This window comes from Sebastes umbrosus, chromosome 20, assembly GCF_015220745.1.
Source record: "Sebastes umbrosus isolate fSebUmb1 chromosome 20, fSebUmb1.pri, whole genome shotgun sequence".
Lineage (NCBI taxonomy): Eukaryota > Metazoa > Chordata > Actinopteri > Perciformes > Sebastidae > Sebastes > Sebastes umbrosus.
The window spans coordinates 13,759,710-13,777,534 of record NC_051288.1 but is presented as its reverse complement, the minus strand read 5'-3'; the positions used below and the strand labels follow the sequence as shown (position 1 = coordinate 13,777,534).

Sequence of the window (17,825 nt, the reverse complement as noted above, 5' to 3'; positions counted from 1 at the left end):
CTGAATAATAATTTGTTAAAAATATTTAAATTACATCTGCTCCTTCTCTGTCATAATCCAGAATCTATTATGCGATTTTTTCATTTCAAAGGTTTTAACTATTGAACAAGGTGTCTCCTACTTTAATGAAAAGTCCATTCTCAGTGTACAGTACAGTATGTGCTCTGGAGGATTACGTTTTTACATCACACATGCAAGTTGTGTATTGCGTATTTGTGATGCCACAAAATCATGTCGTAGACACACATCTAAATATGGGATTTAAAGTGAATGTTTATTTAAATATTATTTATTTTTATTTTTATTATGTATATAAGTACTTTTTATATATTTTTAAATAAATATATTGTTTATTATTTTGTTTAAAAATAATACACAATTAATTTATTATTTTTTAAACAAAACAAGAAGAATAGAGATGGCTGAAGGTTACAGCTAAAGGACATTTTGAGCTAATGTCATCGCGGGTCATTAACCCCTTATAGGACTGTAGTGTCAACGTCATTGCAGTCAATAAGATCCCACATTAACAGTATGCACGGAACATATTGAGCGGGTACTATACTTTTTAGTTTTTTACACCAGTGTCAAGTATGTCACAGCCTGAACTATATTTGAGCCCTACACCACCAAACTGTACTGCATACGAGAACACTGAAATGGTCATTTGATCTTAACGGGGAGGTCCAGTGTAATGGTTCTGAGCCCATTTGCTCTGTTTATCAATGCTTGTCATTGATTTCCCTGTCAGTTCCTCTCAGCTATAGCATGGCATTGATCGGTTTCCTGGGTTGGCGAATGTTGCGTGGCAACATGCGAGCTCCAGTCCTCCGCCCTGTGCCATAGTGGAGGGTTCAACATCGACGTCTGCATAAAAGGAGTACGTTTGTTGAAATATGAACTGTGAAAGAGGACAGTGAATGTTTTTGAAAGCACTTGTCCAAAAAGTGTCCTGGAGGATGGATATTTGAGTCATGGCTGTCTAGGGGTCAAGACCAAGTAGGATCTGACATTTAAATCAGGTACGTTGTTTATTTACTTTCAGTGAAACTTGTCTTGGTTGAAGATTTGACCAACTTGAGAGATTTTTATACAGTGTAACTGCTGCCGTCCCTATGCACGAACACTGAGTCAAGTATTGAGACTATCCACTGTTTGAAGGCAGAGGTTTTTTTTGGGAGGGGCGCAGCTAGTTGGGCATTCTGGGAAATCAGAGCTGAGAGGAATTTGTTAAGGGAGGGGGTACAGAATATTAAATGTCACTGAGTAGTACCTCTTTCGCATGGCAAATTTAGAACAGAAAATTATGGAGGCAAATCTTACATAAATAAAGCTGAAGGAATCCACAGTATAAGTTCAGTATATTAATAAAACTACATCACGAGTACAGTAATGAGAAAGTGTTATTGAATACTATAATTGTAATATTTTTAGTAGGCCAAATGTCTTTCAAGAAAAAGAAGAAAAAGTACAAAATAAGAGAAACTAGAATTACTGCCTCGTGGTTGTACGCCTCCGCCAAAAAGTTATGGCCAAAAACGTGTTTTGTGACGTCACAGTGACCTTTGATCACCAAAATCGAATCAGTTCATCTTTAAGTCCAAGTGGACGTTTGTGCCAAATTTGAAGAAATTCCCTCAAAGTGTTCCTGAGATATCACGAGAATGGACCAGACGGACAACCCGAAACATAATGCCTCTGGCCACGGCTGTCGCCGACGCGGAGGCATAAAAACTGTAAAAACAAAGATCTGTTTGTCTTGAATATAAATAAAAATGTGTTTTCCGATCCCCTGTAGGCCAGCAGAGCTCCATGTCTGACTCAGACCTTATGAAGAGTGGGGGAGCAGCCAGCAAGGGCCCCGAATGCCGCTCGCCTCCAACTCCCAGGATTGAGCTGCTCAGCCCCTCCAAGGTGAAGGACCGCTCTCACAACGTCACAGAGAAGGTCACGCAGGTACGGGGGGGCCAAGAACCAGGAAGTCCCATTTAACAGCTCTAAATTTCAAATGCCCCACGATGCATTCACTGCTTGCCAGGATCTGTCCGGCTCCCAGACAGTTGCTATGATGGAACACTGCCGTTATTAACCCGCTAGTGGAAAAATCAGTAGATGGTTTGGTGGCTGGGTGTTTTTCCTTCTGGGTGTGAAAAGAGAAGTTACATTGAGCCACAGTTCAATTCAGACCTTCTGTAGTTACTGCTGGAGCCCTGGGGCTCGGCTTTCTGCATCACTGCCTCTGTGGGATGCTGTGGGATGCTGTGTGATGGATATGAAACAACTGCAAATGTGTGCAACAAACTGTGATATTGCTGCACGGGGTCACTTGTTGATTCCTGTCTGTCAGTCCATCTATCTATATATATATATATATATATATAACTATTTATCTATTTATCTATCTACTTGGTAGATAGATCCGTGAGATTCGTCGGGGCTGCAAATGTTAATTTGAAATTAGGCTAAAGAGAACACGAGGACTGTGGCAGCACATGAACTCAGATGTGCGACTGTGACGCCAAACTCATCATTACAGCCCTCCAGCTCAACCAGCATCCGACACGCTCTTACACAGTTGACTGCAGCACACTATTGCTCTTGCTTTTTTAACTATCTGGATATAATTGTACTATCTGGATGTAATCTTTACTGAAGTCTCACCTCCGTTGAGAGTCGCCACTGACAGGATGGTCAAGGATTTGTTGGACCTACAAGGTCGCAAAACCAGAGCGTGCAGCCTTCAGCAAGAATTTGGTCAAAACAGTACGTCTTCTGGAAAGGTCTGTCGTTTAGTGTTAGTTCAGAGAATGTACTTGTTTTCCTTTTAAAGCAAAATATAAGATCTGCTTTGTGTCAAAGTGAGAAGAGTTGCAGTTTTATGACTGGTTAATGTAATGGTATTCATTTGCCTTCTGGAAGAAGAAATCATTTTACCAAAATCCATTAAAATTACCTAAATAGTGCACATTAAACGTTGAATAACTTAATTGAATGTTGATATAAGAGAATCATTGCATACTAATGCATTCTTCATGTTTAGGTACTTTCTTTGGAGTCTGACGTACTGCCTGTATACAAACTCCAGGTGCCAGAGACAACATGGTGGATTTTGCTTCACTACAGCGCCTTCAAGGCGTTCTGGGACTGGATTATTCTCCTCCTGGTCCTCTACACGGCCGTTTTCACTCCGTACTCAGCTGCCTTCCTCCTGGATGAACACGGGGACTTACGTCAAAGGAGTAACGTGTGCGGCTACACGTGTGACCCTCTGAATGTGGCGGACCTCATGGTGGACGTGCTGTTTATCGTGGATATAGTCATCAACTTTCGCACAACGTACGTGGACCAAAAAGACGAGGTGATCACACAGCCGAGCCGGATAGCCAAGCACTACATCAAAGGCTGGTTCCCTATTGATCTGTTCGCAGCGATCCCTTTTGACCTTCTCATTTTCAGATCTGGATCTGACGAGGTAAGAACGCTCTGCAAATTATGTTATATGATTTTTTTTTTCAGAAGAACCAAAGTTCACATTGTTAATAAATAATTTTGTAGGCAAACCTTAGATATAATGTCTAAACTTCTTTTAAGAGTTCTCTGAAGTTACTGTAAATTGAACGCCCATTTTCCTGCCTAACATCCTCTTCCCTGTCGTTAATGGACACCAAAGATGGCGACCTTAACGAGCCTGCTGAAAACAGCTCGGCTGCTTCGATTGGTCCGCGTGGCAAGAAAGCTCGACCGATATTCTGAATACGGAGCTGCTGTCCTGTTCCTGCTCATGTGCACCTTTGTGCTCATCGCCCATTGGCTCGCCTGCATTTGGTACGCTATCGGCTTCGTAGAGAGGCCGTACACAGAGACCGGCTGGCTGGACAACCTGGCTGAGCAACTGGGCAAGTCGTACAACGACACCGACTCCAGCTCCGGTCCATCGGTCAAAGACAAGTACGTCACCGCTCTTTACTTCACCTTGAGCAGTCTGACGAGCGTGGGGTTCGGTAACGTCTCTCCAAACACCAACTCAGAGAAGATCTTCTCCATCTGCGTCATGGTCATTGGCTGTGAGTTAAATAACACTGTTAGGGACTGTGACGAAAATGATTTTTGTCCAGTCCCTTAATATAAACTATTTTTGTAACCCTGTTTTAGCATTTTTAACAAATATTACAATTCAAATGCCACAGTCACCGGGGCCTTATTATAATCTCTGTGCCCTTGTTACTTCTTCTGTCTCAGCTCTCATGTATGCCAGCATATTTGGGAATGTGTCAGCCATCATCCAGCGTCTGTACTCTGGTACGAGCCGCTACCACAGCCAGATGCTGCGAGTCAAAGAGTTCATCCGATTCCACCAAATCCCAGGTTGCCTTCGCCAAAGGCTGGAGGAGTACTTCCAGCATGCCTGGTCCTACACAAACGGCATCGACATGAATGGTGTAAGTAAACAGTGACAGGACTGAGTGTTGTTGTAGTCCTACTTTAACCTGTAACTGCTGTCAAGGTTGTTCAGTATCCCTGTTTTGCATCTAATTGCTGATATGTTGATGGTCTTGTCTTCCCATATTTAGGTGTTGAAGGGATTTCCAGAGTCTTTGCAGGCAGACATCTGTTTGCACTTGAACAGATCTCTGCTACAGAACTTCAAGGCTTTCAATGGAGGCAGTCAAGCGTGTCTGCGCGCCTTGGGTATGAGGTTCAAGACAATCCACGCTCCTCCAGGAGACACTCTGATCCACTACGGAGACATCCTGGACTCACTCTTCTTCATCTCACGTGGTTCCATCCAGGTCATCAGGGATGATGTGGTGGTCGCCATATTAGGTATCTAACCTTAGACAATTTGACAGCGGTGTCTCAAAAATGCTGCAAACACAGCATTTACTCGAATAAAAAAATGTTCACGCTCTTGCAGAAAAGAATGACATCTTTGGAGAGCCGATCCACCTGTATGATGAGCCGGGGAAGTCCAATTCAGATGTACACACCATCACCTACTGTGACCTGCACCGCGTCCTGAGGGACGACCTGCTGGAGGTCCTTGATCTCTACCCCGGCTTTGCAGACAATTTCTGGAGGAACCTGGAGATAACCGTTGACCTGAGAGATGTATGTTGGTAGTAGGGCTGCACGATTTTGATAAAATATCTAATTGCGATTATTTTGATAAAATATCTAATTGCGATATGGGTCATTATTCTTATTTTCATTGAAAAAAATATTAAAATGATTATAGTGTAATTTTTGCAAGGATCTGTGTCAAACAAATATGTTTTCTTAAGTCTGTAGAATATGATGTGTAGGCCAGGACATCTCTGCAGCACCACAATATTAATATTAATTTTCACACACATTTCACCTTTAGCAAATATTGTGATTTCCTCCTCATCCCGCGATTTGAAAATTGCGGTAGGCCATATTGCGATTTTGCGATATTGCGAAAAAAAAGGAAATATTCCTCTTGACAATTTGAATTTTATATGTTTTTTTCTCATTGAGACACAAAATATTTAACCATTCCTCATTAGCATTAGTATTTCTCCCCAGAAAAAAATAGTTGGACTACTTCTCTGCTAGTTGCATGACATTCAGGTTCAAAGGAGACTCGATGGTTAACTTCAATACCAACACAGAGACTTGAATGGAACTACTGCTAACATAGTTTAAGTACTGGTAGCTATTTGGTAGTCTAGGCGTTCATGAACACACAATATCCCTGATTTGCGTATAGGCTGGAGACCTTGGACCCTTTCATCTGTCATCTTGCAAAAATAATTCTTAAAAAAAAAATAATATGGCTACTATATGACCCTCAAAGGGGTTTGCCTCTTTGAATTTTGATTACTGTTATAGGCCTATAAAGCCAAAGAAATTGTGTATGATACTGTATTTCTTTCTGTGTTCATCAGGCTGATCAAGTGCCACCAATAATAACAACAACTGATGATTCTGGTGACGACTGTGTTTATCGCCACAAGCCAAGACACAGAAACCACTCCCTGGACTGCCGAATCAGGCCAGGTGAGATATGTGGCACACAGTTCTCTCACAGTCAAACAGGCTGCCTCAGCTTTGTAATCAGTGTGATAATAAGCCTCTAAAAAATCATCAAACTCCTCGTCTACCCTGGTAATCTGACAGAAGAATTAAAAAATGTACAGGCACTGTTTTGTTTGGTAACTGGACTAATGTGAAAGTATAAAATAGTAATTGATTGCTTTCCTGTGAACAGATGGAATCGATCATGAAGACTCGTACCCTCTTCAGTCCTGCCGTCATCGTCACTCACCTCCTCAGGACCACTGGGACGACCCCTGTAGCTGTGGATCCCCGTGTTCCCAGTCTAGTGAAGACCTGGCTAAGCCTCTCTCCGACAGTGCCAAAGTGGAGCTTTACCCTGCAGAAGATGCCAGACGGGACTACCCCCCCTCTGTGGTGCAGCTGCTCCCTCCGAGTGGCGCCTCAGTGGGGAGGGAAGCAGTGTCGGACCGGGGCCACCAAGGTAGATCTTAACTGAAGTTTGTCCTGAAAAGACATACAGAGTGGGGTTTAAAGTTTTAAACATGATATGATTAATTACAGCTGTTGATGGTGGTGCATAGTGAACATTTTGGACATTACATGGCCAAAAACTGTCTTTATATTTTTCTCAGCTTCATCTTTGAATGTGCCGGGAATGTATGGATACTGGCCAGAACGACAGCCACAACAGTTTTCCAGTCGTGCCTGGCGATCCTCCTCTGTCCGCAACTCATACCACCCGCCACCGTTCACAGAAGAACGGCCCGGTGAGCTGGAGTCTCGACTTGAGGTTTTAAATTCACAGCTCAACAGGTGAATACAGCAACCATACGACAACCTTTTTGATGTGAAGTACCATTTTAAAATGTTTTTGTTAATCAGTGTGCCATAGCAGCATTAAGGTTAACATTAAGTTTAATTATGACAGAATTTGAATCTCCAACGAATCTGTAATATTATTCCATCCATATAGTCAACGTCCATAGCAACATTTTTCAGGACATTATAATTATAGATGAGAGAACTACACAAGAAGGCTGCCATCCTTATGAAACCATCCACATCTGAAATCATTAACTCGACTGACCTTCCAACAATCTTGTTCATCAGCTATAAACTAGGGCTGTCAAAATTAAGAACGCAACTTGTAGCGGGCTCAGTTTTTAAGCTACTGGTATCATATGAAACTAGAAAACCTCCGGAATCCATTGTCTTATGTCATACTAGCTGTGCGAAAGAGGCTAAATAACGCTCCAAAGTTGCGCTAAATTTTGGCGAGGACAAACGGGCATGCCGATTTTCAAAGGGTACCCTTGACCTCTGACCTCAAGAAATGTGAATGAAAATGGATTCCATGGGTACCCACGAGTCTCCCCTTTACAGACACGCCCACTTTATGATAATCACATGCCGTTTGGGGCAAATCACGGCTTGAGTTTGCCATGTTATGATTTGAGCATATTTTTTTAATGCTAAAAACAGTGCCTGTGAGGGTTTCTGGACAATATTTGTCCTTGTCTTGTGTTAATTGATTTCCAAAAATAAATATATACATACACTTGCATAAAGCAAGCATATTTGCCCACACCCATGTTGATAAGAGTATTAAATACTTGACAAATCTCCCTTTAAGGTACATTTTGAACAGATAGAAAACATGTGATTAATCGTGATTAATTATTTTAATCGATTGACAGCCCTACTATAAACTTAACAAATTCTGCAAAGAAGGCAACGTGTACTAGCCAGTCAGATGCAGAGTAGGAGTGCAGGTGGGGAAAAACATCAAATTACCGTAAATAACAGGCCACCCAACTGCCAATGGTCCAAAAAACTGTCTTGCACACTTATTGCGAGTGTGCCATTGGTTAAGCTACCACGTACCAATGGTGGTACGCCTGCCTAAGGTTGTCTACCCATTTACCCATTTTAAAGTATTGATACAAGAGGCGGTATGCTGTATAATAAGAAATTAGAGTGGCTGGTTGAGTCACTGGTCAGACAATGTTTTCAAATCCCAAGGCCTGTGTATTATTTTATTCTATTGGAAAGCAGATTCTTGGATAGTGTTACTTCACTCATCCTCATTGTCTCTTAATTCCCCAGACTGGAGACTCGCATGACGGCCGACATCAACGTTATTCTCCAGCTTCTCCAGAGGCAGATCACTCCTGTGCCTCCTGCTTACAGCACTGTATCACCTAGTACCCTCCCTACTGACTCACCAGGCCTGTATGGGACTGGCACACCAGTGCTGCACAGCATGTACCCCATTTCCCCCGTACAGATGGACAGCCGGGCACCCACACAGGTAGAGAATAATGCCAACTACTACTACCACTTACAGAGATTTGTTTCTGGTCTTTTCCTTAAAGACATACAAATGTTAAAGTATGTGATTTCTTTACTCTAGAGCTCTTCTCAGACTGACCTTCAATTCACCAAGAAGTCCCAGGAGTCGCTGTCCAGCGGTATTCATGTGACTATGGCGTCAGACGACACCACGTTCATGACCGCCAGCCCCGAAACTGAGACCCCCACAGGGTTGACTCCGCAGCTGGCCCAGCCATCAGTCAAATCCTCCTTCATGGAGAACACCAGGCTCCGCTGCCCCTCGCTGCCGGGGAACCTGGACATCACCTCAGGACTGACTGAGATCCAGAAACACCTCTCAGACCCTGTGCTGCCGGTCATCTGAAGACTTTCAGTAAAAGAGTTTTAGTGGCAACAAGTGTGACATTGAAAGTAGTGATACACTGCTACTGATAGACTTCTTGAAGGAGCCATGTGACGTCCAAGATTCAGCTATTATTACACATTTGGACAGCAAGTAGTAGTAGTCGACATCAGATCAAGGGTTTCCATTTCATACAGCGTTGACACAGGATTACAGTGAAATAGGGTTGTCCCTTATACCATTTTTTAGGCTTCGAAGCTTCGATGAGAAATATTCTAAGCTTCGCGTTGTGACGCAGCGCAGCAGGCTGACATGTTCTCCGACATGTTGTCTCCATCTTCCCCGTTTCCGTTGGGCACACAACAAACAGCGTTATCTGTCTGAGAATAACATACAGTAATAATTAATGTTGTATATGAATAATGTTGTGGAATTATTCCTTATTTCATGGGCCATTTTGGGAATGTATACATTATTATTACATACTTATATATATAATAAATAAATAAAAAAACAAAGCATTCGAATACTGATTTGGAAGTCGATTACCAAGGCACCAGTCGGAGCTTTGAAGCGTTCGGGTCAGCTCTAGTGCGAAATAAGAAGTGCACAGTCACATTTTCTTTACATCTCGTCCTGTTTTACGTCTTCTTGTTCCATCCCGGCTCAGTAAATTTTGCGAGTGTCATCCCCAAAGCTTATATCTTGACCAGGAGCAGTGACTTCCTGATAACTGCTCCTGGTCAAGAAATAGTCCGGCACATAACATCCCGTAAAACCAGGCTAGCTCTGTTTCCCCGTTTTCAGCCTTTGTGCTAAGCTAAGCTAACCAACTGCTTGCTGAGACACACGAGATTGGTATCAATCTTCCCATCTAATTCTCACCAAAAAAGCAAATGAGCATTTCCCACAATGTCAAACTGTTCCTTAAAGAAAATATAACAATTTCCCACAAAAGTGCATCACATAATAAACATGAACAAGTGTTTTTCTGACTTTATGTTTAGCAAATAATCACACATCATGACCCCGTACTGAAACACCTACAACAAGTAAGAAATAACTCCTGTTCATCCCCCACGTCTTCCCATCCCATCCCAGTATCACAACAGAACTTAATATCACAACAGGACTCACAGCATTCGTTATACAATGTCAGTTTTCTAGGCTGTTTGACAAAAATGTTTCTCTATATTGTAGAGAGTATGGATGATGTACTTCAGGCAGTGTTCTCTCAGTATTGTACAGTAACTGGAAGAAAAACACTTTTTCAACTTATCATTTCTAACTGTAAATCTGTACTGTAGATTCTTATCAATATGTTGATGAGTCACCTCACTGTGAAATAATTGTCTAAATATAAAACTATTGTAGAATGGTTTAAACAGTGAGGGACTGTTTATCTATGTATAAAATAAAATAATGTTGATATTAATAAAATAACTGGTGCACAAACTACAAAAACAAATTTGTATTATGGTCAATGGCTAATACTAGTAAATTGTTGCACATATAATTGATGTAACACAACGAAGATGTTTTTATATCACGAATGATATTCAGTTGAATAAAATACATATAAAAACAATTGAATATATGAACACTTAAACCACATTCAATCCACTTTTAAATGTGGCTAAACTACATTTTTGCTGCTTCATAAAAATGAAAGGTTGAGGATGTCGTAATGGGTGAAACTATACATACAATGCACCATAATGGCGTATAAAAACATGTATCCGACTAGCCTTTTTGTCTGTGAGACAACATGCTGAAAACTTGTAGGCCATTGAAACTTGGTTCATGTCTGTACATGACAACAGTTTCTTGAGACGTGGTTACCGTTTTTGTTTTGGCGCTCCATTGAGTTTTCGGATACAGGACGTCTTGATTTTGTATCACAAAGTCGAGCGCTGACGTACTCACTCAGTTGAAAAAAGCTTTACACACATAATCTGTATCAACATGAACCCAATACGAGCATGAACTGAATATTGCTCCTTCCTTCTCAAACAGCTTGTAAATTCAACAGAGAATGTTTTTGAGTTGCCTCATTTCTTCATGACTGCAGCTCAGACTCGGAGGATTTCCAGGCAGTTGTTGTAGCAGATAGCGATCCAGTCGGGCTGGGTGGTGGCCCACTGGACATTATTGATCTCTCCTTCAGCTGTGTAGGCCAGTATAGGGTCCTCAATGGCCCGCGGCATCTGCTGGATGTCCCAGATTAGAGCCTGGTGGTCCTCCGCTAGACAGAGAGGAGGGGAGGTGGTTTCATTTGAATTGATTTATCTTGTATAAACAGGAAGAAAATAATGTCACTAAACATTACATGTTACTGACCTGAATCTGGTAGAACTATTTTTATCTCTGCCAGGAGACCATGTACTCAATCGTGCGTGTATTTCTTTGTCTGTCCACAGCTAATCTTGCATACTATTGGACTCATCAGCCTAATATTTTTTATTTTGATATTTATGACTGTGTGCTGAAGGACCTCTCAAGGTTGAAGTGATTCACATTTTTTGAAAACACATTTTATTGACATCTTTAACACAAACATCTTTTATTGACTGTTTTATACCGTTTTTGACTGCTGACTCCTCACTAATCTTAATCAACTAGGGCCGGTAGGGGCACCAAATAATAGCTAAAGGCCCTGACACACCAAGCCGACGGTCAGGACAGTTTTGGGCTGTCGGTGAGCGTCTTTCAGCCTAGGTTTTTCGGTGTGTCCCGCACCGTTGGTTCTAGTCTGCCCGTGACGGGACTTTTTTCGGCTGCATGTTGAATCGGCGGCGCTGCCCATCGGTAAAAGAAACCAATCTGATTGGCGGTTCAGCTTAAACAAATCAGTGCACGAGAAGAGAAGCGGAAGTGAGGAAAGCAAGCAAATGAGTAAAGACATGAGGAAAAACACAGAATGCTCTTCTCATTGTTCATCTTCATCTCATCTGATCATTCCAATAGACTGATATTTTCATGTGACAACACGATAGGCTGAGTACATCGGGAGTTTTTTTTTTGTTTTTTTGTGACATTTTATTTTGCTAATTTAATGGTCTGCCTCCGAAGAACGAGAGCCGCTTGGCAGCTGCTCAGCGGGCAGTGAGAGAGACAGCGGGGAAAAACAGCGTATAGAGCCGGCATATTTTCACATCTAACTTTGGGAATTATGGGTTTATTTTGAACCAACCACAGTTGGTGATTGTTGCAACAGTGGACTAAATATCCAAGACGGTTTTGGTGAGTTATATTTTGTTTCTGTTGAGTTTGAATGAAGTCTATTTTACGATGAGTTAACAAGGCAATTAAGCCCATCTTAGTTCGGTGAACTAGATAAACTTGAATTCAGAAGATGTAAGGTTGTATTTTTCTGTTTAATAAGGAGAATAGGTATAAGAATATTTCCTTAAGAGGGGCCAGAGAGCAGCACACTGCTCTGTCTAGGTTGCAAAATGTAGATAAATATTCAGTGCCTCTTTATTGGGCATCAACCTCACGTTTGTATTATCGAAAAAATTTACTTGAAGCTTAAATAAACACTTCAGGTCACGGTTACGCCTGTGAGACGCAGCTGAGACGCGAGCCTGCATGGAGTGGGTATTCTGTCAAACATTACAGCATGGTCGTTGCAGACACACCTGGCGGAGATCTGTACTCTACTGAATTCACTTTTCTAGTTCATCATGTCTTCTTATCCAGCAGGACACAAAAGCATCAAAGCAAGATCAGGAGAAACAAGTAAGGGACAAATACTCACAAAACAGCACATCAGTGTATTATACTACAGGACCAATAAAAGGTGCTAACTGTTGATTGAATTAAATAACATTTTTACGCAGTATTATGCATGTGACTATCTGCAGAGGACAGAAAGAGTTGGAAACAGATGATCCGCTGTGGTGACCCCCAACGGTAGCAGCCGAAAGAAGATTATGCTTGTGACTGTATCGTAGGTTTATTTTGGACAAAATTATCCTGGTATATGACATTAAAATCAGGAATTCCCCCAGGAAATTGGTTTATCGGAGTTGCTAATCTCTGCTGCTCTGCTCTTTTTCTTTGACATTGCACATTCTGCTCTGATTAATCACCTCACAGCCAATCTGTGATCCATCAACTGTCGTCACGTGATTGAGGTAACAAAAACACGACGATTCTTAGTTTCAGGATATTATACACTGATGAAAACAGTTATGAATATTATTATTGCATTTCTCTCAATAGATCCCCCTAAATCCTACACATTGGCCCTTTAACTGAAGAAAAGATTACCCTCTTCAAGCAGTACTTAAAGCCCCTTTGTGTAGGACTTGAAAAATTCTGACTGAGACGACTATTTATTGTAAAAAGGGGGCACCAATCTACACCAAATTTTTTTCTCCACCTTGTGTATTTACTGACACAGAGCTTTGTTGAGTTCACATGTGTAGCGTAAGAACGGCTCCCTCTCGTGCTCACTGTCAGTTATTGCAATAATGTTGCGCGCTTGTATCGAGATATTCTCCTCTCATTCTGCTACAAATATTTTGTTAGGCAAAGCCCTCAACCTGCGAACAAGCTTCTGTGTGAATATCGCAAACTGTGTGCTCAGTAAAATCTGCATACCTGCTGTACAGATGTGACAGGAGGAGTGCGGCGCCCAGGCGATTCCATTGACACAGGCCCTGTGGTTGTTGAGTCTGGCCACCGGAGTACAGGGCACACGCACATCTAAGATCACCACCTGAGGACATGAAAAGAGAAATGTACGGACGTTAACTGGGAGCAAATAAAATAGGGACAAAGAGAGGGTCAATATGAAGACAGATTGATAAAAAAGTATCTTCCATTCTCAGTTTCAAAATCATTATTGCTTACAAACATATCAAGTGTTTTACGTAAACAGAGAAAAACTCCCCTTCCATTTTTGCTTTCCACACAGAAGCACAATAGCAGTTTCCATACTTCAGTTTTATAGCATGTACACACAAAGGGAGCTGCACTAACCTCCATGCTGTCCATTGCCATGGTGACCAGGTAGTTGGGGTCCTGCTTGTTCCAGCAGAGTCGGAGCAGTGGGTGGTGCTGAGGGTCTTCATAGATGATGGTGCTGTGTTCGAGGTGACGGAGGTCAAACATACGGACCGAGCCGTCCGCTCCCACTGAGGCAAACATGTCCCTGCCACCACCCGCTCGGCTGAACGAGATGTCATACACCTGCAAAGCAACCAGACAGTGAGTTCTGATCAGCAAAGTGAAGAGCATTTGACTTGGAAGATGGGAAAGTTACTCCAAGATTATATATGAGTACCATTTTATTTAACACAATAAAATTCGTGAAGGTTTGATCCATCATGTCATAACATTTACCTCTTTGTCGTGGGCAATGAGCTGCGTCTTGACATGACCCGACACTAAGTTGACCCTGCCCAGCACCTGTCCAGTCTCCAGCCCCCAGATCGTACAAGTAGTGTCGATACTGGAAGTACCTGCACAGAAAACATACAGACATAAACAAATGTCATGTCAGTGAAGCTCATCATTGTTCTGGTTTTCTATAAGAGATTGATCAACAATGTTACCCTTAGGTAACCCTGCACTAAGTTTTTACCTAACAAGTTTGGGTCCACCTCGTTCCAGTCGAAGGATGTGAGTGGTGCACAGAAGTCAGAGTTCTTGTTATTGTTGAGCAGGCACTCCAGTCGGGTCTCTGTTTCGCCCACCTGTCAGTAGAAACACATTTTATTGTCTATATTTGTGCATTTCAGTGAGTTAATGCAGACCACATTGTTTTTTTGAATATGCAAGAACTAATCATCTGCATTTTCAAGTTTAGGGATGCACCGATCCAACTTTTTCAGTCCCGATACTGATAGCGATACCTGGGCTTTGGGTATCGGCCGATACTGAGTACTGATCCAATACCAGTGTTTAATTAATAAGCTGTATGCCTCACTGTGTGGAAGTGACTGGGATCATACTTTTATGTGTAAGGCAACATCAGGCTTGATTTAAATATTTCTTTCCTAACAAATTAATACATAGATAAAATAATAATCAAATAAATAGACTTAGAGTATCAACGTATCCCAGAATGTTTGTCTTTAAAATTCAAGGAAAAGGAAAAACAAAACAACACCGTTTTGGTTTTATGCTGTGGCATATGAGAGCTGTGGTTGGGAGCTGGCAGCAAATGGTTCATCCTGAACTCTGAGTGTGGATAAACAGTATATAATATCTAGTAGTGACTATGTTAAGGTCCCTGTTTTCTCTCACAACAGGAAGCCATAGGTTCAGGTCAGACTGGTCCTCTTACCCTCCAGATTCTCAGGTAGTCTCCACTGGTGGCCAGCAGGTCAGGGTACGCTCCTTTGCTGTCAGGAATCCACATGACCTTGGTGGTGGGGTAGGGATGGTCGAAAGTGTTTCGACACACAAACTCTGAGTTCTCCTCCTCTAGACCAACTATCTGAACCTGTGAACACACAACAACAACAACTCACCTTGAGTGAGTCAGTGTAGCATTACTGAGCGGGGGAACAGTACCGTCAGTTAGGGCTGCGACAGGTGGTGATGATTCTAGGGATCCTCTGATAGGATAATCCAGTTAGGGATACATTATATTAATTTTCCCACCAATAATCAGCCTGAACATTTTCATTATCATGTCATATCTTCCAATTATTTGTAATACCACCATATGTCCCATTTCCGCTTGTATTGGTAGTAACTAAATCAAATTATTTTTATTGAACATTAAAATGTCAAATAATAAATTATATTGTAATTTAGTTCATTTATTCATAGTTTAATAAATACTGTACATTTTTAAACAAATGTATGAATACCTATTTTTATTGTACAATTAGTTATCAATCAATTAAATGCTTTTTTTTTTTTTTTTTACTATTTCCGTGACTCTTGTGGTCCTCCATACCGGTCCTGATTTAAGATGGATTAATATTATATTTGCAAATTCTTTTTATTGCACATTAAAATGTCAAATAATACATTATTTTGTTATTTAGTTCATTTATTCATAGTTTAATAAATACTGTATATTTGTAAACAAATGTATAAATACCTATTTTTTTCTACAATTATTTATTAATCAATTAAATACTTTTTTTTTTTTTTACTATTTCCGTGACTCTTGTTGTCCTCCATACCGGTCCTGATTTAAGAAGTAAGCAACAAATAAATAATAAACAGATAAAAACAATGCAAGATGAAATAAAACAAAATGACAAATTCGAAAAGAAAAAAAACAATTGAAAAATTGAAGAAAAAAAAAAAAAGAGGAAATATTCATTTATAAATGACTTATTAAATCACTAACCTGTTTTCAAATGTCTGCAACTCACTTACCCATTGCATTGCAATGGCAAATGTCTTTACATTTTTGTCAAATGAGTTGCAAACTGCTCCCTACAATCATCACAAAATATTTTATACACGCACAGACAGTTTGATATTAATGTCATATGTTTCTAAAGTTAAAACAGTATTATATCAGGCATCATTTTAATATAGTCATAACCAAGGGCTGAAATGAACCTTTTTCCTCACCTGCCACTGTGGCAGGTCACTGAACATTTCTACCGGCCACTAATTTTTTTTGTCTGCCACTTCTGAAATCTAGGTAGAACGCTTTAAAATTGTAAACACTGAGTCAGTGGTACCAGACTGTAGAATTATGGAATATAACTTATAAAAAAAAGGTCAGGGTTTTTTAAAAAAAACACTTTATTTTCCTCATACTGTCGGCTTGAATACACCTGTATTTTACCCTCTGTCTGAAACGCTCCGTTTTAGCGCATTTTGACGGAATTGCTGTGGAATTGCGTTGCTAGGCAACAGTTTGGGTCCATGTGTACTTCCTGTCTGTTGATGTCATTCACATACACTGCAACCAGGAATAAACTGGGACACGTTTAGAATGTTTACGTTTAAAACTGTGTAATGGTCTAAATATTGTATATTTGTGACATCACGAATGGGCAGAAATCCTGACAGCTTGTTTTAAATGCAGAGTTTCTGAATACGGGCTGTGTGTATTTCCCTGTGGATTGAGCTTTTCGATACTTCCACAGTATTTACATAGGACTTAAGCCTGCTTTATAATTAAAAAAAAACATGAAAATCTCACTTTTTTATAATATGGGACCTTTAAGTGTTACCATATATTTGATTTAGGCTTTAGAATTGCTTTTTAAAAATAATATTTCTTAATATAAGGAAAACCTGTCTGCCATGGTGGCAGGTAACCTGAAGTTTCTACCTGCCACAGCCAACATTCACCCTGTTATTTGGCAGGTGATCATTTCATTCCCTGATCATAACATATTTTCAGGCCAATATAATTTAACGTTAGCTAGTTGGTACTTTGAATCGTTACTTTCAGTAGGGTTTCAGGTGGGCCTGGAGCAGGAGGGGAAACATTGTTTTCTGTTAATAACACTCATCTTTTCATTGATACAGTATTATATACATATATTATATTTGGTGTACAAGAGTATCGCCATCACACCGGTGATATCTGCCATTAAAACACAGTATGGGACAAGATGAAGTTACCTTGTTGTTGTATTCCTCCACAAAGCTACCCAGCGCCAGACGGAACCGCTTGTCCGGTCGGACGCTCCAGTTCATGGCGTACACCGTCCACGGAGCCTCATACTTGTAGATTTCTTTACGTTTACCGTGTAACGACATCTTCAACACGTACTACAAACAACCTCCAATGGTTTAACTAATTATACTAGCAAGGAAAAACAAACAAGACTCCTGAATGCGTCAATAACAACAACCAACCACCAACCAACCTCTGCTAGCTCACTGAGCTAACGGTAGCTAGGTAACTAAGCTAACGGTAGCTAGGTAACTAAGCTAACGGTAGCTAGGTAACTAAGCTAACGGTAGCTAGGTAACCAGCTCACTTATTGTCTCTGCTAATGTAATTTCTACTGTTTTACTGTAAGCTGGCTAGTTGTTGAGTTCGTGTAAACCAGGGCGCTTTCCCCGGCGGTAAAAAGCTTCACGTTACAAACGAAACAAACACGTTAAATATGTATAAATTAACCCGCAAACAGCTGCTGAGAAATGATCGTAATATGGCAGCAATGGCGGCGACAGGAGGAGTGAT

The 17,825-nt window shown here is 40.9% G+C and overlaps 2 protein-coding genes across 2 annotated transcripts; one reads left to right on the top strand and one right to left on the bottom strand.

The window, feature by feature from the left end:
* Nucleotides 1-418: 418 nt before the first annotated feature.
* On the top strand, nucleotides 419-8,907 carry LOC119479845 (potassium voltage-gated channel subfamily H member 6). The gene is made up of 12 exons (XM_037755813.1): nucleotides 419-428; nucleotides 1,799-1,956; nucleotides 3,041-3,472; nucleotides 3,671-4,064; nucleotides 4,240-4,439; nucleotides 4,572-4,824; nucleotides 4,916-5,109; nucleotides 5,910-6,021; nucleotides 6,233-6,502; nucleotides 6,654-6,834; nucleotides 8,128-8,332; nucleotides 8,435-8,907. The coding sequence occupies exons 1-12, from the start codon at nucleotides 419-421 to the stop codon at nucleotides 8,717-8,719; spliced, it is 2,694 nt and encodes an 897-aa protein (XP_037611741.1). The 3' UTR covers nucleotides 8,720-8,907.
* A 772-nt stretch (nucleotides 8,908-9,679) lies between these two features.
* Nucleotides 9,680-17,825, bottom strand: LOC119479235 (DDB1- and CUL4-associated factor 7-like). Its single transcript, XM_037754611.1, has 7 exons — nucleotides 17,258-17,825; nucleotides 14,997-15,155; nucleotides 14,292-14,403; nucleotides 14,051-14,169; nucleotides 13,688-13,897; nucleotides 13,307-13,424; nucleotides 9,680-10,943 (listed from the first exon to the last, which is right to left on the bottom strand). The coding sequence occupies exons 1-7, from the start codon at nucleotides 17,393-17,395 to the stop codon at nucleotides 10,771-10,773; spliced, it is 1,029 nt and encodes a 342-aa protein (XP_037610539.1). The 5' UTR covers nucleotides 17,396-17,825; the 3' UTR covers nucleotides 9,680-10,770.

Coding starts and splice junctions, on each gene's coding strand:
- LOC119479235 (XM_037754611.1), bottom strand. CDS start 17,395: ATGTCGTTACACGGTAAACGTAAAGAAATCTACAAGTATGAGGCTCCG. Junction 14,404..14,996: donor ACTACCTGAGAATCTGGAGG/GTAAGAGGACCA, acceptor TTCTACTGACAG/GTGGGCGAAACAGAGACCCG. Junction 13,425..13,687: donor TGGCAATGGACAGCATGGAG/GTTAGTGCAGCT, acceptor TCATGTCCTCAG/GTGGTGATCTTAGATGTGCG.
- LOC119479845 (XM_037755813.1), top strand. Junction 5,110..5,909: donor TAACCGTTGACCTGAGAGAT/GTATGTTGGTAG, acceptor TGTGTTCATCAG/GCTGATCAAGTGCCACCAAT. Junction 6,022..6,232: donor GGACTGCCGAATCAGGCCAG/GTGAGATATGTG, acceptor TCCTGTGAACAG/ATGGAATCGATCATGAAGAC.